Source organism: Eurypyga helias, unplaced genomic scaffold (assembly GCF_000690775.1).
Source record: "Eurypyga helias isolate BGI_N326 unplaced genomic scaffold, ASM69077v1 scaffold488, whole genome shotgun sequence".
NCBI lineage: Eukaryota > Metazoa > Chordata > Aves > Eurypygiformes > Eurypygidae > Eurypyga > Eurypyga helias.
In genome coordinates this window covers 22,524-50,150 of record NW_010268647.1, presented here as the reverse complement: position 1 = coordinate 50,150, position 27,627 = coordinate 22,524, and the positions used below count along the sequence as shown (strand labels likewise).

The following is a 27,627-nucleotide window of genomic DNA, read 5'->3' as shown; positions in this document are numbered from 1 at the left end:
CTCCTTTGATGATGGGGTTTCACAATGAAGTTTGAATGAACATCTTTTATCAGTATATTCCATCCAACCTTTGTTAACTTAATCCAGAACACGCTAAGTCCAGTGTTTGCGATCATGACCACTTTTAAGCATTTAGTTAGCTCAGCAGAGAGATCGCTCACAACCTGGGCACATACATATGCCCAAATATATACAAAACCAATACCAGCACACCAAATACTTAATAACAAAGCTATCAGGTGTTCTAGAAAGCCATTTTTCAGTGTATTTTTCAATTTCTGCATTGAATGATCAAAGTATTTCAGCCTTAAAATTTTACAATTTAAGTGGTATTTCTCAAGCTAACTACAACAAAACTCTTCAGGTCTCACTTGCAAAGAAAAGCTCCTATAATCATAGTACGACACTTTGCAGTAAAGTATGTGGTACTAAAAAATGATATATGCACTTTTAGTAGATTACTTCATTAACAAAACATGAGCTCACCTAGCAATGCTCCAGTACTGATGTTATCAGCGGCCCAGATGTTGCTGTGGAAGTCAGCCCAAATAGCAATGTTCCTTATGCAAAGAGGATAGGGAATCCACTAATTTTAATGAGGTCTTGCATTTGGAAGTCAGCAGACTTCCCTCCTGCTCTGCATCCTGAGGATGGTTTCCACATTTTGTGTATTTATGAGAGGAAGAATTCTCCCATCTTCTCTGAGAAAAAGGGCTCCCTTATATTTATATAACGAATATTATAGTTCATTGAAATGAGCGAAAGAAACAAATGGAAAGAAATGGAGGGGAGGAAGGCTGGGAAAACCAACAAAACCCTGGAACAAGGCAAGAAACATAAAAAAAAAAAAAGGTGGATGCAACATGGGAAGGAGGTGGAAAAATAGGAGGAAAAAACCCCATTTTTAAGTTGAAGATGTCCAGCAGGACACGGTTTCTTTAGTGGCAGAATGCCAGGTTCTTCCCTCCCTGTTCAAGACCTATCACAACCCCCCTTAAACACAAGGCAGGGGAAGGCTGCAAGGGCTAGACACCAAGCAGAAGAGTGTAAAACAGGAACCCCTCAATAAAAGCTGGTTCTGTTGCCAGTGTCTGCGCTGCTTTCACACATCCAGTCTTCCCACCTGCAAACTGGAATAACCCTATTTAGCTACACCACAGGACATGGAGGATTTGTGGGCTGAAGTTCGTATCTGCATGCAAGCATTGTACCAAGTTTTTCTGTAGCTAAGCAACTTTATAACAAAGTTAGACAAAATCAGAGCAAGTGGACAGCGTAGCACAGTGCTGTCCGAGCTGCAGCTCCATCCCACACGCACAAGGACAGCCCACAAAAAGCAGCCAGACAACAAGATGTACTGAAACGCCATTCCCAGTTAGCTTTCAGCGTAGGATATACTAACAATAACGGAACATCATGCTGGACAAGAGGGAGGTCCCACAATGAAAATCCTCTGAAATACAGACCACCTAAGTGATTTGCAACAGAATAGTCCCATAGATTAATATTACAATCACAGCTTCAAAGGTCAAACAGGCAAGTTTGGGCACATGCATAAACAAAGCTGCGATTTCTGTAAACCAGACTCAAGGAGAGAATAGCCACACTAAACCAGACTGATAAGAGCACTCCATCATAACAAGCCACTGAAGATGATGCTAATTTTCACTGACGAGTGCTTAAACCAGTTTATCTTCAGGTAAAAGCAAAGGAGCCAAATAATCTAACAGATAACAGCAAACTCCATCACCATTTCAAATGAGCATCTGGTTACTAATATCGAAAGCCACACTCCCTTCCCATGCCTCTGATCTCCCACTCCATCAGCTAATCTTTACAACATATGAAAAATGAGCCCGTCGCAAGGAACAGCTGATACAGGGAGAATCGAATAACAAACAGTGCATGTGCCGGGAGCTGACGCACCTAGACCCACCGCTCTGAGCGAGATAATACGGAAGGCTTTTAATTACACCATCAAAGCAAGGGAGAAGGTACTAGGAGGGGCTGGCTGCAGATGGTTAAGTGTTAATGAATGCCGGGTTGGGTGGTTTATCAAAAGAAAAAGGCTGGATATATATCTGAGAGGGTCACTGTCGAGATGAAAGTTGTAACAGCCATTGTCGGAGCTCTTTAATGAGGGAGGAATGTCAAATGTGAACCCTCCAAGAATCATACCAATTACTAAATGAACTTCGGTTCAATCTAGCAAATGTAATCAAGCACAAGTCATTAAAATACATGGTAAAACTCCCATTGGCGCTGCCACTATAGCGTCTATTATTGTCTGTGCTCCCATGCAAGGGAGGGGGCTGCTCCCAGTTGTAAGCTCTGTGTGTTATGTTAAGTGATGGCAGATTTTAGCCCTAATGATGAGGCATGAAGGGCTCCCTGGCAGAAAGTCGACAATGAGGAGGCTAGGAGAGATCTGCGGAGAAGTCAGGGAAAGATCAGCAATTAAAAGGGCAATTTCAAAGAATGCAATTTAATGTGTAAAATTAGCTTTTATTAGCACATAATTCCACAAAATCCTGACTCGGGGGGAGAGTGCATAAAGGTCTGCAAGAGTCCTTAGAAAGGTCTGCGCCCGTAATTCCTGACACGCCATTGTGAAATAATAAGCAGTACTAACAGGATTGATGCATGCTTCGTACATGGCACTGCTTTGAAAGTGGAGCCTGGAGCTTTTTTCTCCCTGATAACCCCTCTCAGGATTTCCTCCCTCAGGGAAATCAACCACTGATAGAGCAAACTTCCCTTGTTTAAAGGCAAAAAGACGGACAATTGTTTCAACTGTAAACTAATTAAGAGAGATTACCACCAAGAGCTGGAGGTTCAAACCAGCCCTGCACTCCCACTGACAGTGTGATAATGCCAGGCTGGGGTCAAAATCATAAATCTGAAGGGAGCACACACAATGCTTAAAGCCAAAAAGCCTCTCTACTAAGCATGGGATATTGCCACATTAACCTCACCACCTCACAAATAAACTAGCTGAGAAAGAGAAATCCCATGGCCTCTTCCCCTTTAACTTCATACAGCTGTTGACAGAAAATATGAAGGTCTTTAAGCAAGCTCAAGGACCTGAGGCTGTCCGTACTCTAACACTAATCCGAGCAACGACACAATAAAAATCCAATCATACCTGCTATTAACCTGGCTCCTGAACTGATATCTGAGTGACATCCACTGTGGGCGTAATGGGGTATTAGTTCATTTCCCTCCCCAACCCTCCAGAACAAATAAATAAATAACAGCACGCTAAGTGCAAACTGCCTTCCACACTCATTTCTTTTCTAAGTAACCGCACGTAGCTTGCACTCCATGCAGACAGTCTACCATGTCATTCCTATCCCCTGCGCCACATCCCGTGTTCCTGCGTGAAGAAGCGTGTCATCCAGCTCCAGCACACGCTGCTGACCGCCGACTGTCTGCATGGAGGTGATGCCCTCGTCTTGCTATAACGCCAGTGTAGGGATCAACGCGGAGAGAAGACCCACAGCAAAAGCTGCCAGACCACCTTTAATGTCTCAAGCATTCCTACTTTTAAAGGGGAGGAAAAAAAAGCGCCCTAAATCGCATTGCTCATTTACGGGACAGCTCTTGGCTGTAAACTCCCCAATAATAAAAGACCACTGTTACGTTGGCACTTCAAAAATCCCAGACACCTTATGACCTTAATTTTTTACGTGGTGCTTTTGGCCAAAAAGATCCCAAAGCACTTAGCCAAGTGAATGTCCCCACTGTCTCCCTCCCAGGCCCCCCTTGCCCACCAGTGAAATGCTGCCACCTCCGGGCTGAACTGCAGCAGCTGTGGAGCGGCGCCGGCCTGGTCCCCAAGCCCCCCCAACATCCCCGGCTCCACACCCCTCTTCCGCAGGGCTTCGGGGGGGCAGAGTTTAACGAGGGGGTGCTGCTTCTCAGGTGGAAAAATTGGTTTAGATGTAAGACCTGAGTGATGAACTGGCCTGGAGGGGAAGGGGGCACAGGATAGCAATCGCCCAGGGTGTCAAGACAGCGTTGGCTACGAGGTCCCCGACAAAACATGCCGTGCGTGGGTGACCCTGACCATGCTTCCCAGCTCAGAGGCACCCCCCCTCACTGTTTCCCTTTCCCCAGTTCCGTAACAATCTCATTCACAAAGATGGGAGGGTAAGACACACTTGGGCCCTCGAGGCCCTGGCACGGGTGGCCAGGCTGGAGGCAGCTCTGGGAACTACCCGGGATCCATCCTCGCTGCTTCTAAAGACAGACAGCATCCGGAATGGGAAGTACTTTCCAAATGAAAATGTTTTATTGATCTAATGACCTAAGTTGTTTGAAAGCCTTCCGAATAATAAATATTTTTCATTTAAAGCCTTCACCGCGTGCCATTTTTCTTTGTTGTTATATTATTAATATACCCATGAGACTGTAATACAAACTATGAACCTACTTCTGACAAAAACATGCTGAAAACTTCTTGGTAAAGGAACCAACTTTCATTGAAAGCCAAAGATTAAATCATTTTCTCTAGTATAAAGAGTATAGGTTAGCAGTCAAAACTCCGGATTAATATTTGTTCAAGGTCAGTAACGGTTTACAATAAGCCAGTGTGACCTCCCACGGAAAAGAGTTGTTATCTTGGCACCAACACCACGCTTTAAGGTTAGTGTCTCTCTTGACTTCGACGCTGAACAGCGAGGGTGCCAACGGCCGCGCGTCCAACTCATCCCGTGACCTTATGCAAAATGTTTTTCTTCCCTGTGTGAAAATGAGAACAGTAATTCCTCACCCACCCCGAGTCGCGGAGCACTCCCTGGGGACGTGCACGGCCACGGCGCTGGATGCACCTGCATCCCTTTGGGAGTACACTAGGCAGCTGCTGGGGAAAGCATTTCCCTAAACTTGGTTTTAAGGGTCTTCTCTGCCCTAGTGAGTGCTAACAGCTGTAGGAAATAGAGCCAGGAGCTGGGCTCCCCACAACTCCCCTGCCCCTTTCTCTCTTTTCTTGTCCTCCACTAAAAATACAGAGAAAATGCAGATTATTTTATACTAGACGCTTTTATACTAGACTCAATCTGCTAGAATGCCTCAATTCCTATGCAGAAACTGGGAATGCAAAAGAGAGAGACCAAAGTGATAGTAAGTCCGGAGCTTGGCGCAAACAGAAGAGAATACACTGCGCAGGAGGGTGGGGACTGCCAGAGACATTATTAATAGGTTTTACCCTTGAGCTCTGGCAGCTACTTGTTCTATACACAGAGGAAAAGGATTAATCAAGCCTTGCACGTAAAGGTTCTTTCTGTGGTGTGCCAAAATATTTAAAGCAGTATATACAAAGTGTAAGCCTTATTATTATACACATTCAGTGTAATCATCTTATGCTACAGTTAAGGCCAGGATGACAATAAAGTAGATTATTGTGCACTCTAAGCAATTCAATTCCAACACAATGGGACATGGCTTAGTCACTTAGTTCAGATCTGGTATGTGAGCTTATTTTTCTTATGGTGGACTAAACTGTGATTTAAGAGATTTAATCAAGCTTTGGGAAGTGCTTTCTTTGCTAAAGAAGGAGAAAGAACTAAAAGTCTGCACCTGGCAATCCTAATAATTTCCAATTTTCAGCTCATTGTGCTTCCTGCCTCGTGGAAATTCACCTTAGGAAAGGATTGTTCCCTAAAATCACCAGGGCTCAAAGGATGACAACACATGAGAGGAACAAGTTTTAAGCAAACAACTGAAGCTGGAGGATTGAACAGAGGCTACTGAAGAACAGCAGCTCCTGCTGATCCCCCCTATGCCAGTTCCCAAAGGGCTAAGCAGTAGACATATGATATATTTTCTTAAATCAAATAATTACAGTAAATGCATGGGAAACAGTGAAACTGAATACTAGGTCAAAGCTGTAGGTCACTAGCAATATATAGCTTAAACACAGCAAGGCTGCCACAATTTCTTTATGTCACTGGCCCAGACTCAAAGGCAAACAAAACTGTCCTCGGCAGCGTGACTGGCTGACCATAGCCTCGCTCGATAAGGCTCCGAAAACCTCCTGTGCCTCTCAGGTGAGGTGGGTTTTACTAGTGGCTACCACTTAAAATCTATGATCTGCAGAATTTTGAGATTTAAGGTGATCACATACCTCTGGACTACTAAAGCACACAGGCAAAAAGAAAATTCGTCCCTTATCCTGATCTTAAATTCCAAGTACAAGCAGAAGTGGAAAAAATAAAGTGGAAATAGGCATTATAAACTTTTTTTTTTATTTTACAGGGCCCAGAAGCAGGACAAACTGAAGCTGTCACACATACCTTTGGATTTCCCATTGAGTAGCTATGGGAAAACCACCTATTTCTGCACCATTTTTTAATTAAAATTAAAATATTAATTTTTTAATTAAAATTAAAAATCCCTCTTTAAACCTGTTACTGTGCCTAGGCCATACTTGATCACTAACTTTCCTTTGCTAGGATCTTCACTTGACAAGCGAATGGGCTCTCACAATGGAAGGTGGGTGTACAGAAGCCTTTCTTTTGAAGGTATTTGCTCTCAAAATGGTTAAATTTCATGGGACTAGAAAACAGCCTGACAAAAGTCTGACAGCAGGTCATGAGGGTTAGAAGGAAGAATACAGGGGGAGAAGAAAGAGCAATACAGGTTGTGTGTTAGACAAAGCAGCATCTGGCTCCCCCCAACACTTAGTCTAAGAAGCAAAAAGACATGAGCTTTGAATCCAAAGGGAAAGATGCCAGTGTGATGGTTTACACTATCAAACCCTACCCAAACTCAGCCCACGTAGGATGTCCCTTGCAGTAAATCTGGCAGTGCTTGTTTCCTTCACCTACTCTAAGTGAACTATCCTTGGCTCCTGCTCCTCAAGGGTCTGTAGCTTCCTCAACTGGTGCTTTGACCTGTGTTTCATTTTCATTTTCCCCTGGAATCTACTACTGCTGCCTCACTTCTGGTTCACGACAAGGTTTTAGTCGTACCTATTCACATCTCAGCTCCACTGAAACCTGGACACTTTAACATTTGGTAACACAATAACCACACTTCATCCTGACAGGACCCCAACAACTCTAAGGGTCAGGTATTTAAAGCTGTTTTCATGAACAGATTATCTCAGACAAATTAAAGTGGGCACAAAAATTGGCTCTGCTGCCTCCGCAAAGGGAGCCTGGCCGTGACTGCCAGGGGACAGGCAGCTCCACACCTCAGCAACACTGAATGCATACATACAAGAAAAATCCATTTTAGGGGAAGCCACACTAAGTTATCAGCAGTCAGACTTGATGAATCCTGCTTCCCTACAGAAAAACAGAGGGGTTTCCCAACTTGGCCACACTGAAGTCATGACTCAGCTCATGTAGTCAGATATATCCTCAGACACATGCTTGTCTGCATTTAGGGCAACATCAACCATGAGTCACGAGATTCCAGGACACACAGAGCGTCAGGGCTCAGGACATCATCAGCATTAGAATGCAGACGAATTCTGCAGTGAAGAAATACCTGGAGTGATAGGTACATCACAGAAGAAAGAGAGATACTTTCATTCTTTTCTAGTTTAAAAGAACGTGTTTAATTTGTCAGCTGATATTTTGACAGTATCAAGTAAGAACTTCATTAAAACCAGGCCTTAACATTAGGAAATGTAGCATTTTTGCAGAATGACAGTAGAATTTAAAAGCAAAGGAAAACTGAAGTCAGACTGAAGCCACTTACAGATGTCTCTCACCTTTTTGAATCAAAGAACTCTATGAGTAATGATTTTAATAGACAGCTGGCATTTTTGAAAACATCATCAGAAATACCATGGGATGATGAATGCAAGTACTGGGGAGGGGGGAAGACACAGAAAAATCTGTCACTGCCATGAGAAGACCTTAACATCCACCCAAAGTCCAAATTTGCATTTTTTAAACAAGTAATTACAGTGGTTACAACCAAACTGGATTAGTTTCTGGTTAGACCAGATTACTCATGATCTAAAATTTCCAGATTTGTTAATAGCTATAACAGAAGTTGCTGCATCGTATTACTTACGAGAAACTGAGCTTACACCTAAAATGCTTTCAAGAGGATCCTAAAAGTTGGAGCACTAAAGCATTACACCAAACAGAACAAAAACATACAGTGCACTGAGGACAGAGCTGGATTTCCAAAAATCTCTCATCTTTCCCTGGTTACTAGGACCTGAATAACACCATCTTAAGGCTGTGCTGGAGGAACTTCACTCCAGCAACTGAACCTTCTGCTGCATATGCCACCTGGGGTAGTGATTTAGACCTAACAGCCTAGGAGTGATAAACTGGGAAGTAACGGAGTTGAGATGCCTCCCTGATTTGCTCCTAGGACACTCTCTGTATAAAGACCACGGCAACAAATCCAAACCTTTTCCTTTCCAAAGCTAAAACCATGGTAGGACAATTTACTCCTCTTGAAACACTTAGCCTAACAGAAAGAAAAAGAAAAGGGGTCGTAGATGACCTGCAGATTATCATTTACAGTTTTACAGTAACCTCAAATACTATTAAAACAAAACAACTTCTATTCCCTTCATGCTTGGAAGAGACTGGGACCATTCCATCTGTGGTTGTGGACTGTTTCAGTATTATCCAACTACATAAACGAAACTAGTGTCAAAATTAAGTTCTAAATGGCTTGAGGTTTATAGGAATTACAGAAGGAAAAATTAAATTTGAAACTCTGCTTGTTTACTAGCACTAATTAAATATGCCAGATTTCTGGGCAAGCTTCCTAGCCTGTGGCTACTACGTTACTGGCTTGTAAAACAGTCAACAAGTACACGAGTACAAAGCACAAATACAATAACAGAGATTTCGTGTACAGTCCTGCCCTTAGTATATAAAGAAAGAATGTATAAGAAACAATCAGTAACTATAAAGACCTGTGCTAACCCTCTACACTATATTAGTAATATAAAAAAGGGCCACGACTACATTGGTTGCTTTTGTGAAGAACAGTTGAAAAAAAAAAACCAAAACCCAGAGAGAGGTACGAAGCAATACGCACAACCAAAATGAACAGGAAGCCTTAAAAGACTAGTTTACTTCTAAAAATCCCATGCTTCTGGGCTCTGCTCTCAAAATAATTTGCTATTAAAAATAAAAGGGAATTCTTTGCACTCCAACAGAAGTGGGTCTGATTATTCACACCAAGGAAGCCGAGCTCCTCATAAATAGTAGATTTTATGATTATATTGGAATTCACTAGAAAATAGGTTCATTCTGAAGTGCTGGAATTTCACATTTAATGGTAACAAGGGCCATATTCATAATCGTACAGTCCATTTAGACTCTAACCTCTTAAGACAGGTACTATCTTTGCCTTCTACATTTTAAAGGAGTCAGCACAGTGAGCTGATAGTCGATGAGGAAGCTACCAGCCAACCAAGAAAGAACAAACTACAGCCAGGCTCAGACAAACGAAGCCTGTTGGAGGCTGCTCACCCCGGCACGCAGCTGAAACGAAAGAGAACAGAATGCAATGGGGCCTGCATCATCCCAGGTAGGCAGGGGCAAGAGAAGGGGGGACAGTAAGAGCCCACAGCCTACACGCTCTTCATCCTTCCTTCCTTCGTTCAGGAGAAGCTTCCAATTTGCTTTCGGTTTCTACAAAAGCAGCAAACAACGCTTAATGAAGAAACACTTAAGGACAATTTGCTGTCTTGACAGCTTTAAAATGAACAGCCTTTCACAGCAACTCAAATTAATCTGTGTTCCCACCGTACAGTAGCCTTGCTCAGCTTTAAGGAAACCAGGAATTATGCTTCAATAAAAATTCAGCCACGCAAATATTCTGCTATAAAAAGAGGCATAAACATATAACTCTGCAACTTCCAGAATCATGTACATGAGGCAAAGGGAAACGATATAAAAATAACTAGGTTTTTGTTTACATCTCAAGGTTTACAAGAGCAATTCCAGAAACGAAGTTCTTCCACAGAGGCATTGATGTAATTAGACTGCATAGCACACTTTATTTGTATTGGGACCTCTGACGTACATTGATAAAAAATAAACAAATACACAGTGGATACACACAAAATCCTTTCCTAAACCTTTTCTATACCCAAGTGCAGGTAAGAATTCTCAAGCACGCTTTCATGAGCTCTTCCTTACATGCAAATGATCCTTTTTAATATATACAAACTAGGTATGTTTTCAATTAAAAACATGACTGGATCGATTGGATTATATATACTTGCAAGCCAGCCAAAAATCAAATACAAACTGAAGCCCTGAAGGAATTTCTGGAAGCATAAACCATACAGCACAACAGTTCCACTTCTGGCAAGGAGCATCACCTCTCCTTTCAAAATGAAGCTAGAAGCGACAGCAGTGCACAAAAACATGCTGTCACTGAGCAATGAAATAACTACTTTAATGAGCAGTACTTAGAAATAGTTAGAATACTTAGAAATAAGTAACGTGAAAATCTCAGCCTAGCAAGTAAGCACAAAATGATCAAGCAACAGCAGAACACTCGCTTCTTTTTGATAGCTGTTAATCTCAATTAAGGGTCTCACCATTCAAATGGATAACAAAATTGGTTCCTCAGAGATGTGTGCATGGGATTCTTTTCAAGACACAAACAGCATCAGTGAGGGGACAGTTTTGCTTGAGATAACAAATGGGACTACTAAGAAGGGGTTTTCATACACTTTTTTTTCCCCACTGTATTTTGATCCATGTTAGTACAGACTTTGTCTGCTTGTCCTTCCTCATGTTATATTTAAAAGCCAAAACACCCCAGAATTCTGGGAATCAATATAGAATCATAGAATCATAGAATGGTTAGGGTGGGAAGGGACCTTAAAGATCATCCAGTTCCAACCCCCCTGCCATGGGCAGGGACACCTTCCACTGGACCAGGTTGCTCAAAGCCACATCCAGCCTGGCCTTGGTATTTATCACACAGATATTTATCTGTGAGTGTAAATACGAAGATATTACCCACTTTTAGAGGCAATGTGCAAGGTGAAGTCAGTGCCTACCTGCAAGGAATGCTTCCAAGGCTCATCAATTTTTCTCCTCCTTGTGACTTCATCTAATTCCCCACACCCGTGCTCCACCCAGCCCACAGGAAGCAGGGATCAACAATTTTGAGTGGCAAACCTACACTTAGAAATCAGATCAGCCTTTGCAAAAATACGGCCCCAACACCCTCCACTTGTGTTCACTGCCGCTGTCCCTGCCTCTCCCACGTGTACAGCACACAACCGGTTGTGGCCTCAGACCACTGCGGTGCAGCACATCTTCCCAGTTCACTTCCATCGTTTTGATGCTGAACAGCTCGGTCCAGCTTTTGCCTCTTCACCGTAGAATAACTTCTCAGGCACTGACCAATGAGGAAAAACACTCACAGGCTACATGTCAGTACATCTGAAAACGTGAGCAGTATCTTAAGATACATAAGACCCTGGATACTTCCACTGAAACCTGAATTAACACTGATGGCCAGTTTTCTTCTTGTCATTGCAGGAGGAGCTGAAATCAGAGTAGATACAAAGGCACATGGCAGGTAAAAAATGAAGATTTCCAGAAGTCCCGAACAGAACCTGAGAGTGACCTCCACTGTGGACATAACATGTTTTCCTTTAGGAAAATAAAGAAGTCAAAGGACAGAAAGAATGTCAAAGCAAAACTAGCCTTTAAACTGTCGTGCTGCAGTCTGCTATCAGCTTTCTGTCACTCAGGCTTGTGCTCAGCATCAGGCACTCTTCTCGGAGATGCACAAGCTCATATCCTCGCATCCAATGACTTCAAGATGGTGAATCAATCAGTTCCAAGTTCAAAACACAGAAATGAAGGAACGGATAAACTGACAGACAGGTTCCTCAGCTGTGCTTCAGCACTGCTGTTGGGCATTTCTGCTGTGCACGGCCTTCTTGATGTACAAGTTCATTATGTCATCATTCATGTACATGATCGTTATGAGGCCACTGTTTAGCAGGGCAGTATCACTTTGTGATTCAGAAAACATTAATTTTTTCTCTTTGTGGATAAAATTGTCACCGACAAAGTCAGGCAGCAGATCACACAGAGCAGCCCAAATCAACTCAGCAGATCACCTGTGAAAAATAGTCATCATGCTTTTAAAACGTTTAGGAGAAATGAAAGCAGTTAGTCTTTGGAGGGATCATGTTCTAAAGGGAACTACTTTTCACAGGAGAAAAGTAAGCTATTTGAAGAACTATACAAGATTAGCACTTGTTAGATACTTGTATCTTGGTGGAACCTGAAAGTGCTGACCTAAGCTGTGCAGATGAGTAACAAAACCAAAAGTCTTATCTCAGAATTTCAAAGCTGCCATCAGGTGGCCAAACTGGAAGCAGGGAGCAGCAAACAAATGCAAGGATTAAAGAACCAGAAACATTGCTTTTTTCTCCTTTATCCAGAGTAACACAAACACAAGAAAGCCCACACAATAGCGCTGTTTCTGCCCCAGAACTGGGTCCTACCGAGCCCTTCTGGTGCTTGCGTGGCTTGCCTTGAGCCTCACAGCACTTGCTAGTCTGGTATCCGCTCTGCCCGCCGGGCTACGCCGCCGCCAGCCCAGCCTGGCCCCCGGCGTGTTAGCTCAGGTGCCCTGCCACAAGCTGGGCCAGGCTCCAGCCAGCGTTTGTCAAGCCAGTTCACGCGCACGCAAGGAACCACCCACCTACAAATCCGATCACGTACATCCAGGAGAAGTGCCCTGTTAATGCGAAAGAAAACATACTTCATTTTACCGCCGTTTTTGTGTGAAAAACGGGAGAACTAGCACACAGAAAGGGAATTAGAGACAGTGGAGCGGTAAGAATAGCAGCACATAATGTAACACGCAATGAACTACACAATTGTACATTTAACCACTGCTGGCATCTGACATGCGGAAATGCGAGTGCTGAAACCGAAAATCTAGGTTTAAGCATGATCCATAGCTCTTGCTGTACTCAGTGTTACATCAGCTGCTTCCTGCAGGTTGTTTTAACAAGTACTATTCTGATTCTGAACGTAGGAAGGCCAGCAGTTAATACCCTGTACTCAAGAGCAGCGTTTTACATTTATGGCACTGACATAAACATTCACGAGTAATGCCCCTAGGAGACAGGAACGTAATACTGCATTCATTTTAGAAAGCGAAGAAAGTTTGAGACAAACATTAAGTGGACTTCTCAAGGCCACAAAGCCAAATAGAGAAGCGAGATCTCTACATATTCTTAATGCAAACAGGTGATAGCACATCAATTCACATGTTAACTTCTACCCTTTCCAGCACCACATCATCTGTAGGAGAGAACTCTTCCTCCGTAAACACAAAGGCTGCCAGTTTTAATGGTTCTCTAAAACAATCACACAGATCAACATTTCTATTTTTTTTTTCCAAAGACAAGAATATATTATTGGTTAGGTCAGCTTCTCTGCAAAACCCTTTATGTCAACAGCTGTCCAGGACATGAGAAGTCATTTTTCACCCCAGGCACGAGGTTATCCCTGTCATATATACAAACCTGGAATCTATATAACATCCCTAGTATCATAACCCCTTGTTTTGAGCTGACCAACATCAAGGGCATAGCTAAAAAAATGTCAAAGTTTTTTCTTTTTTTTTTAGGTTGCTTCCTTCAGATAACAATGTAAATCAGAAAATATCCAGAATCCTTCATTCTAGAGCTACACTATCATGGGGTACACCTAAACCAAACACATGCAAGATGCATAGCCCTTAAATCTGGAATATATACTATTTTCTCAAAGGGTAAGATATAGAAAAACATACCAGCAAGCACTAATTTGTCTCACTGATCCATCCCCTCAATAGCCAGAGGCTACTTTTTAACTACACTGACTTAACAAAGGAATCTAAATTGTATAAATCAATGTCTCAATTAACATTCTGTTTAGGAAGAGTTACCAAAGAGAAACAGAATGTAATCATTTGCTAGTACAGTGGCTCCAGAGGTCTGGGAGTGAGTGCAAGAAGAATGGAGTTGACTGTGGGAAGCGTCCATTATTCTTTCAATAGTGTCTGGTGCTGCAAAATATGTGCTTGCATAGTTTCCTACTTGAAAAGCTTAAGTCTTCAGTAGCTCCTTGGTCTGGGAAAATGGCAGGCACCCAAATGCTAACCCAGGGATTGAGGAAGGAGATCTACCTGAAGAACAGTGTCTTTCAAGTGGCCTTAGAAGTGAAAAAAAATGGCCATAAAGAGAAGTCTCATTCCCAGGGGATTTTATTCCTTCTGTCTGGCTGCTGCTCGTCAGGTGCCGTTCCCTGCACGCATCCCCAGCACATTCTAATGCAAGAATGGAGAGAGGGCCTCTCTGAAAATAATCACACTTGCTGAAAGACCTGCCCTGCATAAATATCTCCAACAACAGTGCAAACAGAAATCAGCCTCCTTGCCCAATACTTCAGTTGAAATTTATGGCATTGCTGGCCGTGATTCTGTTATTACTATTCTACCTGGCTAAGGCTCAAAGTCACAGGAGTGGGAATTTCAGAGGTATTTTCTGAAATGCTGTAGCTCATTTGGGGGCGAGGGGAAGAAAAAAAAAAAAACCTAGTTCTAGAAATGCTGTACCTGTACATTAGTGAACAAAGTGATAGATTACACATAGATGCATACATGTATGAACACAGGTGCCACAGAGATGGGAGAGAGTTAGGGACACACATGGCCTCTGAAATGATATTTAATGCTATACCTTGGGAATAATAAAGCAAAGGGGAAAAAAAAAAAAGAAACAAAATCAAAGGGAACACTGAAAGACAGTCCCTTGTGCTCCTGCAAATATCACCAGCTGCTGGAGGATTTATATGCAGGAAAAACTAGAAGTTGAGCTTTAACTTGAATTTCTCTTGATTTTTTACTGGTTTGCTTCCAACCCTCAGAGTTTAATTAAAGTCCATCAGCCAAATTTTTCCTGTCTGAAGGCCCTAAATTATTCCCTTTTAAACTTGCTGTATCGAGTGACCCAGATTTTTCAAAATCTTGAGCTTCCACTAACCTGAATTATGAATACCGCTCCCCACACGCTTTTTTAAAAGGTTAAAGGATTTTAAAATGATCGACCCAAGTAATACCAACAGCTATTGCTGGCCAATATATGCAGGTATGCGGGTACATGTAAGTTATACTCAGAAGAGTAATGGTGCGAGATACAGCCTTCTGCATTGCCAATCCACATATCAAGGTCTGACAGTCATCTCCTCTTAATTCCTAACAGCGTACTTCTTACTCGGTGACTGGGGAAGGAGAGAGTCCTGTAAGAAATCTTTAAGACAAGTGGATAAGAAGTTTCACCGCTTGTAAAAGGAATCTCTAATCTTCTCTAGCTGGGGAAATGGTGCAATAAATCTGACGAAGAAAGGAAGGATTTAAAGCCAGAGAAAATTAGGTTCTCTCAAAGCAGAAACATAGAGGACATGCTGCCCTTAGGAATAGATCTCTGCTATTTACTCGATCTACTGGAAGAACTCCTGGGGAGCACGTCTTAGCAAGAGAAAGGAGAGTTTGCTATGCTCTTCATTTCCTGTGTAATTCCAGAAACTGCCAGCACAATGCTGTTTGGGGAGAACCACACAACGGCTATTCAGGAGGGAATTCAGCATTGTATTCCGAATGAATGGAAACATTTTGAAAGATATATATTTGCTTCGAGTAAAGCAGAAGGCGAATCCAGTCAGGATCGTGGGCACACATATACCTTCAACCAGCTAATTGTATATTCTGACTCTTGCCACTATGACTTCCACGATATTCTTAGCAGTGCTAAACATCACAATAAATCACCCAGGTTTGAGTTCACAGTGGCCATGAAGTCAGTGTAATAAATCAGCACGAAAATATTATGCAATTACAGTTCGATTGATACCAAGTGTAGCTAATTTTAATGGAGAGGCCATCACTTTTATGCAGCCCCGCAAGTTGGCAATTTAGGATCTCAATGACCAGGATGAAGGAAAGGCTCTTCGAAGGCTTTCTTAGAATAAATCAGATGAATGGTTCCTTGCAAAAAATCCCAAGTGTATTTCCCTCCAGCCCACTGCAAAAATCTTCTGCTAAGCAGGGCAATTTAAAAGACTGAAAATCCACAACCAGTAAGGGAACCACAAGCTTTGGCTGGGCTCGGGAGCCAGGACCTCAGCCCCAAGCAGAATCAGACCTTTTAACTGAAGAGGAACAGTCACATGCCTCATTTCACCCTTACTTTGCTTTAAACTAGGCTGTTTCCTCCCCCCCCATATTCCACATTGGCGGATAAATTCCCCAACGGCGGGTGTTAACTAACTCCGCATTCCAGTCTGCTCTGCGTCATGGAGTTCCACATCCCGCTGATGAGGAACACATGGCGGACATGTGGAAGGGGAGAGCCTGACAGTGCTCGCACAAGCAGGGATAACTCCTCTGACCTTTGGCTTTTTTTGCTCCGTACCATCCCAACCGCACAATAAGGACTCTGTGCCCCTCTGTGGCGTACTGGTCATTCTGGGATCGCCGGACACACGCTGAAACCCCGAGTTCAACAGGCAGCTCTGCTGACTACAGCCGATGGCTGAAAACGTATTGAAAGCAAGTAATTGATCAGTCTGCGTCTCGCCCCTACCCAGACCATTCAGAGGAACTGTTTGATCGTACAGGTTACATCTGGATCAACCAAGGTAAGTATGTCAAAACCAAGCGGTGATGGCTGCATTGCCCATCAACTGCAAAATAAACTCACTCACAGCGTCGCTAAAGACTACACAGTGGCAACTGTATTAAAACATTAGGCCATCTTTCTAAAACGAACAGACCATCTGTCATCTTTTCAAGCCGGAAGCCTGGCTTAGAGTAACGACGAGAGAGATTCAACTTCACTATTGTCCATCCTGATGACTCAGGCAGAGCACTGCGTTTACCAAGTCACACGGACCCAAGGGTGTCCAAGCGCTACAGTCAGCTCTTCCTCCTTTGAAAGCTCCGAAAAGTAAAACCGTATCCCAAGCTACCTAGTGGGCTGAGACCACAGCAGACAGACAGACAAAGGACTAATGACGATCCGCGCAACATACATTTACTAACGATTAGAAACCGAACGCTGAGCCTCACGCTCTCTGCATTTAGTCTTACGCAAACTGTAACGCTGGCGAGAACCCTACAGTCGAATCAAATCTGTTGCCAGTAAGTCTTTCTATAGCTGCATTCAACAGAAGTCGTCGCTAATATTCCACATTCTAAGATTCATGACCTCTTACCTGCACAAGCTGTCAAGACGTGGCATGACCTTTCTTTTATAAATAGGACCTGGATATGTTGTACATTCCTTTCTACCCCCCCATGAATGAATGAAATAACAGCGCAGCAGCAAAACACAGTAAAATCCTGTGGAAGCAACAGTATTAACATCAGTAACAGCAGTATCTTCTTTAAAATACAAAGTCACTGTCTCAGGTGCTTTGTTAGTATGTTCAGGGTTATTGCACAAACATAACATTATAAAAGCACCAAATTAAAATATTTTCCTTATATTTGGCTACATCCATTTAAGAAACAATAAATCACTTAAAACACTCCATTTCTGAAATTGAAGGCTACACTCATCCCCAACATATTTACAGAAGAAACAGAGCAAGTTGAACAAAGTTTAAACGCATAATAAAAATGCAAACTTTCTGAGAAAACTTAGTAGCCAACTCTTTGCAAACTCCTAGCAGCTACTCTCAGTGAACTCAATCTTCCAAACAGGCAAGCAAGACCTCCAGGAGCATCTTGAGAACATCTACTACCAACTCATGGCCCAAAAAACAACTCACAGGCCAGTATCTTTTTTCTGAAGTGTTCAGCAAAATCCTCTTTTGTAAAGAAATATGATTAAAGCTACACCAACATTTTTAAAGTGTGGTATTAGTCCGGAAAGTTAGTGTGTAAAAATCACACCCTTTTATTCAATAGACCCAGTTCCCCTGTTTTGATTCAGGGTCAGATCTGCATGCTTTACTGGCTAAAATAACTTTTTACAACCTTCTGAATTCCTACTAGTACTGCAAAACCAATTCAGTTCTGGGAAGAGGAACCAGATTCTTTTCCAGCTTGTGCATCTGAAAAAGGATTATTACCCAAATCAACACATACAATTTCTATCTTTGTGATGCAGGAGCCAAAAAGAACCTGACTCATTTTCTGGAGGCTAGCTGGAAAAATTTTATTTTTATTTATGAAAAGAGCAGATCTGGATTAACAGGAAAGACATAAAGATCTATGTACCACTCTCTAAAAGCCACATTTTAAATTAAAAAAAAAAATCCAACATATTTCCATGGCATTCCTCAAAACATCACTTGAATGCAAAGAAAAGTTAGTAACAGAAGTTTGCTAATAGTGAAAACTACTGACTTTTCCAACACAGGAACACCACCAAAGCTAATACATGCATATTCATCTTGTAGACAGCTGAGCCCAGCAAAGAGCTGTTGCTCCCTGGTCTGCCCTGAGTTGCTCCTCGGGATTTTCCTACTGAGTTGGGTTGTTGCAGCCCTCCCTTCCCTGCCAGAGGCACTGCTTGTGGGCACCACTCCCTAATGCACAAATAAAATGAACCGAGTTATCAAGTCCTGCTGTTTAATGCATTAAAAAGTAATGCGACTCATTGACACGTGGGACTTCTGAAGTACTCGATCACACAGCCAGCTGGGGGCAAGCTGGAGGTGGTGGCCCCCTTCACCCACACAGCTGGATCTGGGAAAGGACATCTGCCCAAGATCGAGTTTAGGATGCTCTACACAGTGGAGCATCTGCCTATACCTATGTGATTCCCAGCCTCTCATGGAAATAGATTTAGAAAGAAAAAAAACCCCTAAGAACCACCACAGGGGTGGCAGTTTTTCAGAGATGCCGATTTCCCAAGGAGGACAGTTTCAGAGAACAGAAACACTAAGGAAGTTGCAGTGAGTTTATACATGATCCACTTATTTAAAACAAATTATCATCAGGGAAAAAAAAAAAAGGCAATATCCCAAGGCAACAGAAAGGAAATCAAGTGTATCAAAGCTATTCCTGAACTCCCATTACCTACCCACTTGGCAACACTGACTTTTAAAATTATACTACACCAATCATTTTTACTCTCGTGATGCAAGGGGAAAAGGAAGAAAAAACTTCCCCATCTTAACCCCCTTTATTAAAATATCTTAAAAACAGATCTGTATTGTTACTTCAAGGTTACTGATGTTAGTACTGTATATATTTATAGATGAGGTATTCCTTTCTGTCTGAAGCACATGAGGTAATAAGTAGCTGGAATTGTCATGGTGATTTATGAACATATTCTTCAGGAGAAGCCCTGCACCTGCGTCTGTGCAGACAGAACACCCACGAAGGCTGAACTCACCCTTACACAGCCCACAAGATCTTAAAAGGAAATGCTCCAAATTTAGACCTGCTCCAACAGGTGTCTTTTACTGTCTCACTTTGCATGACCATAAATATCAGAAGGTGGAGCAAAAAGCTCCCTGTCCATTGTAATCATGCTTTGAAAACAAATACCTTTGCCCCCTCTGAAAGCAAAGGCAGCAGCTATGGAATTCTCATCATTTCCTCACTCCTTCATCCTGCCAAGACCCAAGTCAGAGAGATGTCACCGGCAAAACCAGGCTCCAGGGATGAGCACATAACTTGATTTTTTTTCTCTTCAAAGAGTCCTAAGCTGGCTCCGAAACTTCCCCAAACTGTATTTCTTTCATTCTAGTATCTCATCTTGCAGCTATTTGCCAAAGTGAATGACATGCACAGGCTGTTCATGGCTTTTTATAAGCTCTCATTACCCAAACAGGGAACCATTTCCTTGAAAATGCTTTCCCCAGCAGCATTAGTCTCTCTAGGCACCACCAATAAATTTGTCTTCTGGCCTATCCTGATGCACACCAAAACGTGCCTGGATGGATGTATCTGATGCTGTTTTGAACTTGTTTACTGGAGGGAGGATGCTACCTGTGGGACTTGTCATCAGGGTGATTAACAGCACTGGGGAAAAAAAAAAAAGCATAATTTTAACAGCTGAATGGAAAACTTGGCCAGATTTGCTCTGGCAAGCAGAGGAACAAAATCCAGACTCCTTTCTGTGGTGTAACAAGAAGAGGCATTCTCAAAACCAAAATGGCTATCCACAACTCACAAAACCCCAAAACAAATCAAAACAACAAATCCGGAAAAGAAATCCTACCCAAACTGAGAAAGAGAATAACTTAGGTTACGCACAAACTTAGAAATCCTAGTAAAACGTTTCACTCTGTAACACTTTAGTTATTACAAAATGCCTGAGTCAAGAGCAAATAAATGTTTAATACTCAACAGGTACTCAGGAGAATGTGTGTTTTCCCCTGTCCCTCCCCACCAGCTGCTCTTTTATGGCAGGAAAGTGAAGAGCGTGAAATCCAATGATAGGAAGAAGGCAAAGGTCAGGAAAAAGGTTTTTTTTCAAGGATTTAAATTAGCGTTCTACAGCTTTGGATGTTTTGTCAACACAACTTCCCTCCTGTGAGGAGGGGAAGCCAAGGGTCCTTTGAACCATTCCTGTATGGGATCTAGATTTTTAGCAGTAACAAGATTCCTAGCTTTAAAGAAAAGTTCATCTTCCCTCTTCCCATTCCTTTCACCACTCCCTCCCTGTCCCTCCTTCCACTCCCCTCCTTAGAAAGGGGGAGAAAAAAGAAAATAGAAGAAAAGGATCTGAAGAGCAAAACAAGCACTGAAGGAGTTCTAGAGTTCATGTAACAAGACCACCATGGCCCTTCAAAGGCACCATTAAAAGCAAAACAAACAACAGCAACACCCTCAAGATGTCTATTGTATTTTACAGAGGAAGAAATGAGTGTACTGGAAATTCTCCCATCTTGCCACAAAGTCTGTGATTTCATCAAAACAAAGTCCAGAGATCAAGAAACAGCCAACATGGTAGCTGAGAGTCAGTCACTTCAAGTGATCCATGAAGAAAAACGAGATGGGGCTTGCTCTTTTTTTCCCTTTTCCCCTCTCCTTGCTTTACTATGATGTATTAAAAAAAAAAAAAAAGACTTCAAAGACAATTTTAAGCATCGCTTTTGTTTCTCACATGAGAAAGAAAAGGTTTGAGCAGGTCTAGACAACACAGTGGTTAAAACATCACCAGCTGCCAAGACTTTGTCTTCCTAGAGCTCCCACAGTTGCTGCTACCCTGGAACTGCCTCATTTGAAAATACTTGACAATTTCCATCTCCTATTTTGCTTCCCTCCGAGCTGCTACAAGATGGCAGAGGTAAAACAGAGAGTGCATGAGCACCCACAGGAGCTGCACGTCAGAGGCTCACCCAGGCAGATACTGGCCCAATGCTTCCGCCTGGTGCTCAACAGCACCTTTTTCTTCATTTATTTTTTCTTCTTTTTAACACTTAGCAGATCTCTGTGCTTCTAGACTACCCTGTCATCTGTGGGCTTTACTTGGAGGGTGGTTAACACTTTCTATTAGTTTTGATAGCTGTGGATTTGGAAATGTAAGGCAGCCAGGGAGATATACAGATTTTTATCCCACCTGTACATCACCAACATTACATTTACCAAATCCCACACAGTTATGCTCAAGAAGATCTGCTGAAGACCATGTAACTAACTAAGTGTTCCTGAAGGCAACCTTTTGCCTGCAGGATAAATCCTGATTAATTAGCTATAGGGTAACAGGAATGAGAATCCTCTGGTTAGGTGAACATGTAAAAATCAGAGGTCAACTAAGATCACACATGCTGCAGCAATTTCTTAGTCGTTACATCACAGCCACCCACCACTGCTAGGAGAAAGCCATAAAGACAAGCCTATCGCTAACAGTAGATAAAATATTCCTCCCTACCCCAAAATAGATCTGTTAGTCTTTATTTGCTCAAAAAACACAGAATGTAACAGTGCTGCATTGCCTACACTACACAGATCAGCTGCTGGGTATGTACACAAGGCTCGCCTGCAGCCTGGTCCCTGCCACGTCCAAGAAAAACCCAGGAGAGAGCCAGTGGGAACACACTGGAACGGGCTCTTTCCACCACAGCAGCGAACACATAGCCAACTCCTGACCACCCTCCTTCTAGGGTGACACTTAAACTCGGGCAGAGGAGGAGTCATCTTTCTGTGGGCACACAGCACCTCCCCTGCATCTGGTAGCAGGATGTTTGAGGAAGATTACACCACACTGTGGCCTCAGCACACACCCGAGGCATTTTCACAGAAGAGATTATCTGGGAGCAGACCCCAGATGTCCGTATCCTTGACTTACAAGGTCCACGTGGATGAATGTCCCAGCTCTCAGATGGCTTCCCACAGGTGTTGAATCTCACGGAGCTGAAAGTCTGTCAGCCTGGGACAGACCACAATGGCTGGGTCTGAAGGAGCCAGCAGAGCTCTTCACAGAAAGCGTCAGACAACACATGCCCGAGAAAACTAAAACCATTGCGCAGAAGAGCGTAAGGAGCAGCAAGCCATCCTTCATTCTTCTACTAATGGATATGAATGGATGCTGTGCAGGAAGCTCAGCTAGTCTGGCATACTAAATAAATTCATTCAAGTTCCCAGTGCAGTTTAATGGTGGATATAACATGGATTCTCTAATGAATCTTTTTGGGCCTGGAAACAGCTGAGGTTTTGTGCCTTATATGCACAAGAGTGTTGTGAAATCCTGAGTGCCTTTCTCAGATTCTCTGTAAATCCATCTGGGATGCAGCCAATGAGACTAGCATTTCATTTACGGACATAGGTCTGCCACTTCTGACTCTAATCTGTACCTGGACTATAGCAATACTGCCTTCATTTCAAGGAGTTACCTTTTCACCATTCCTTTTCTTTCCCTGGATTTTTTCCACAGTAAAGGTATCGGACAAATCTATCAACATGTTGTAATGAATAATAAAATACTGCTCCCTGAATATTGCAAAAGCTGCTTTTCCTCTTCCCTTTTCATCCTACTTTGTCTTTAACCATCACTCCTAGTCCACAGTTATTCTCCCCCATCCCAAGTTCAGTTTCTATGACAAGGACTTGTAAGCTTACTTCTGAAGGATGGATCTTTTAATGACAAGTTCTTCATCCAAGTCAGCTTCATTAGCCATGAAGAGCAATCTTTTTCCTGTGTCATCCACTCCAACGAAGTCACGCTGCTCCACTGAAGTGGAAAAATCAAACACAATCATTATATAACACTGATTGAGAGAGGCTCAAAAGACAAATGGGACCACCAACCACCCCCAAAATATGAAATACTAGGTTTCAGACTAACCCAGCAAATCAGTGAATTTGCAAAAAACTTATCCACATTATTTATTAACTTCTTTTCAGTCAGGGTAGTTCATATATATCATGACATTCAAAACACTGGCCCTGCAAGCTTTTTGCATCCTTTTTATGAAGATGCCAACTACAGGTCCTGACATGCAACCCTCCACGTTGAGCTGTGCTCTCCTTTGCTACCTCTTTTTTTTTTTTTAAATAAAAAATAAATCTGCTACCTGAATTTACACAACAAAAAGTTCTTCAAAATCCAACTGCTTCTTCCTCATTGTAAGAATTTGGTGGTCTGGAGAGGATTATGATTTCAGTTAAGACATAACTACTTTGCAACTGATCTATTTCAGATAAATACCGATAGCAATAGAAAACCTAAATCACAAACACATCAAAGTACAGATTCTAACCCTCCTACCACTGATGTTTCTGGGTGGGTTAACTTAGTTTCAATAGCTATTTATAAAACTGCCGACCAAGAGAATGCCTAATAGTCACATATATTATTGTGAGCAATTGCATCTCCCGCAACCAGTGACTGTGCACCAACAGTGACTTCCTTTAGTCTACCGAAACGTAAAGCGTTTATTTTTGAACAGTTTTCCACAACATCTGAACACAGTGGCGGCAGCTTATTCTAACTTGCACTTTGTAGTATGTGCCACCACTCTGGTGGCAACCATACACTGATCTTTACAGCAACACAGGCTGTACAAGAATGCCATGGTACAGTTCTAACAAAAACCTCTTTTCTCCCACTAAATACTATTATTCTGGGCCAAACTGGCAAATACTCAATGTCCTAAATTCTAAGCCTTTAACCACATTGGAGTAACAGCATGCTCTATAAGTAGTTAATTCTCTAAGACCTTTTCTCAGCCAAACTATTTTTAACCCTATTTTCCCCTGTTCAGCCCTAGCCTTTATTTTCCTTTTACTTGTTCCGTCAGAGTTACCATAGCAATAACCACTATCAAAATACAGTCAAATCTATGCAGCTGTTGAAAGTTCTCCTACTGGCAGTCTTTGATCCAAGTGATCAAGCAAACCCTCTTCAGAAATAGCCCCCCCATCCCTTCTCAGAAATTAGTCATAAAACAAAAAAGTACAAAAATAGGCCTGAACATGTAACACTATTACAAATTAAGTACAATTAGGATAAAGCTCACTTGCTGTAAAAACTCAAAAATAAGTCTTGAAAGCAGTTCTGACTCTCAGGCTAAGGAGGGTGATGAAGATTGAGAGCAGGGGCTAACCAACCATCACCACTGCCACCCAACCGGGGTCTCCTGCCAGGCTAGAAACACAACAGCGACAGATTTTCTTCCATCAAGGTACCAACACTTCTCTCAAAGTTCAGGTCGTGGCTGCCCATCTCCTGACCGTTCCCTGCAGCAGCATATTAATCTGCCATCACAAAGCCCTATGCAATAAGAAAGAGGGAAAAAGACAACTTGATGAAAATGGGACCAAGTCCACAACTGCCACCAAACCGGTTTCTCTTGCTTGTCTCACAGTAAGACAGTTAAGCCATGTGAGAGCGCTGTATTTTGCTGAGGCAGATGCCAGGTCAGGTTAGGTTTTTCCCTGTACACTGGCAATAAATAGCATTACGTTTGCAATTCTGAAAAGACTAAAGTCAATTACCCAGAGATACAAGAATGCTGTTTCAAATCACACTGGCATTACTTAGCGAGGAACAAATAAACAGAAGAATGTATACATAACGAGTTTATAAGATTCCTGCAACGAAAGTACCAGAAAAATGTTAAAACTGCAGTGATGGTAACTAAAAAAATCATTTGAAGTATAAAAATAGAATGCAGGATGTGATTTTGCCTCCTCAGGATAGATAAATAAGAATTGGACACAGCTATTGCAATTTATTACCTTAGAAATTAGATCCCCATCAATATTGAGGGCTTTAACGACCTAAAGAACTCATGACATAGGAAGAGAATGGAAATTGAGCAATTCAGTGATGGGAAGAAATAATTTTTTGTCAGATTTTCTAGAACGCTTTTTAATCAAACATAATTAATTGACACTTGAGGAAAAAAAAAAAAAGACACCTTTGTTAAAGATTCAGTATCCCCACCCTTTCAATTAAAGGGAGAAAATTCACACGATGCAGCCTGCAAGACCACCAAGAGGTCTTCTGGCAAACACAGGGAATACCAGTGATGACATGCCTGCTGCTTTCAAGACAAGAAAAACAAGCAGGAAAGAGTCACCATCCCCACTGTTTCTGCCTTTCTTTATACACAGATCAGACACTCCTCTCCACTCAATCCCTTGCAGGTCATCTTTAAGCACATGGCTCCATTCTGGGTGTTCGAATTCCTCACCCTCTGTTTATTTGGGTTACTACCATTCACTAGCACTCTGCTTTATTTTTTTTTTTTTAATTGCCATAATGATCTTACCCATCGATTCACAAAGCCAATGAGACGATTATTGTCAATATACGACCCCCTAAATACAAAAGCCAACAAACTTCACCCTGTAACTTGCAGCTGAGTTATATCAAGCATTTCAGGAAACCATCAGAATTTACAGCTGCTTAACATTGCAATTCATGCTAATTTTAAAGCTGTTCCGTACATCAACAGTTCTTGAGTGTTCAATAATATCCCAAAACCGATGACTTTCTATCAGATACCAAGACATACGCAAAATCAGTCTTGTTGCTCCTTCTAAAAAAATGAATACATTTGTAGGAACAGTGAAACAATAAATAAAGCTGTGAACGTATCCAGTGGCTCGTGAGGACTGAGGGTCCATTTCTTAATGCTAACACTTGAACAGCACAGTTCAAGTACATGGAAACATGGAAGTGTCCCAGTTTAGAGAAGGAGCTAACAGTGCCACATACTATGAAAATCTTCCATGTTAATAGCTTGTCTTCAGTTGCTCATAAGCTTCATCAAATTTCAACTGTTTGGGATGAAATTCCCAATGCCAGCTGCTTGCCCTAAGAGAAGCATTTGGAAAAGAGTTTGTCTGCTTCTACGGCTAAAGAAAAGTGTTTAGCCTAAGCTTAAACAGTTAGCCGGCCATTCCCTTGAAAAGCTCTGGTATTCCAGTTCTTCGGAGAAGCAGCATGACATTCAGTAAACACTGCTGACCTGTGTATCAGGAGTGCACTTTTTTCCATCTCACTCATTATAAATCTTTGAAAAACCGCAGTTTCATGAGCTCTTTCAGGACTTTAATTTGTGCTGCAAAAATTTCTGCGTATTTTATTCTTAAGGAAAGGTTGTTTCAACTCCTCAGCTCCTAGAACTGCTCAAAGACCAGCTGCCATCTAAGGTCTTCTGTACCATCAGGTGGTACAAGCAAAGCACACCAGCCACGAGGCTCCATGGCCACAACGATGACTGCTCCAGGAGAAAGAGCTTGAGCCGTTGAGGTTTTGCAACCTGTTTTTTACCAGGAAATAAAACTCATAAGCTCACAAGGATGAGGGAGAAGAAAAGCATGAAAACAAGGACTCTGCAAGACAGGCTGGAGAGAAAGCAGTCCCTGAAAACTGGTGGACGCTGGGACTGGCTGTGAAAGGACACTGGATCAGAGACAGGAATCAGAGGAGAAAAAAAGAGGTGACTATGGGCAGGTAAATGAAGCAGGTGGAGACGAGAAGTCAGAAGTGGAACAAGGGATGGGACTGGTAGTGAAAGAAAGGAGTAATAAATGAGAGAGAGAAGCTAGACTCTTGACAAGGATCCTTCAAGGAGGAGACTAAGCAAAGAGAACAAGAATGGAAGCTGGTGGGGGCAAAAAACCAGCATGGAAAAGAGACATGGATGAGCTAGGACAACACTGAGAGCAATGGGGTGCATTCAGTCAAGTAGGAATGAAAGGCAGGAGGGTCCAGTGCTCCCTAAAATGTACTGTCCCTCTCCAGAACCTTACTAGAACTATCCATGACAGCTCAAGCAGAAGCTCTGAGTGGGAGACCTTAGAATCCAGCCCGCCAGAAAGACACTGTGGGTGTCAAAACACTACCACATGATGTAATTTTAATGTTGTCAGGTTTGTTTTTTTAAAGACCTGAGAAATACAGAAATTTTAACAAGTCATGTGGGAAGAGGAATCCTACAGTGTCAAGCACACAGACATTAAAAACCGAGCAAATTAAGAATGCATGTGCAAACTGATGTGTTTACATTTATGAAGAGTCTTCATATGATCTTGTTTATCCTCATGGACCTCCTCGCCCACACCCTGCGCGCTCAGAGCTCACGTACTGGGCAGCTCTATGATGTTTAACCATAGACCCATTAGTTTATAACTCCTGAATGCTCAACTCTGTGGCTGCAGTAGTGCTCTTGACAATGTTTTTGGTGTCATTAT

The 27,627-nt window shown here is 42.3% G+C and overlaps 1 protein-coding gene across 1 annotated transcript in view; it reads right to left on the bottom strand.

Annotated features, from left to right (window-relative positions):
* Positions 1-27,627, bottom strand: part of EIF2B3 (eukaryotic translation initiation factor 2B, subunit 3 gamma, 58kDa) — a gene marked incomplete at its 5' end in the record, with an annotated part of 91,537 nt that overhangs the window by 41,394 nt on the left and 22,516 nt on the right. Inside the window, one exon of the mRNA XM_010157794.1 lies at positions 23,041-23,152. Coding sequence (XP_010156096.1) covers positions 23,041-23,152 — 112 coding nt within the window. The remainder of the gene's footprint in view (positions 1-23,040; positions 23,153-27,627) is intronic.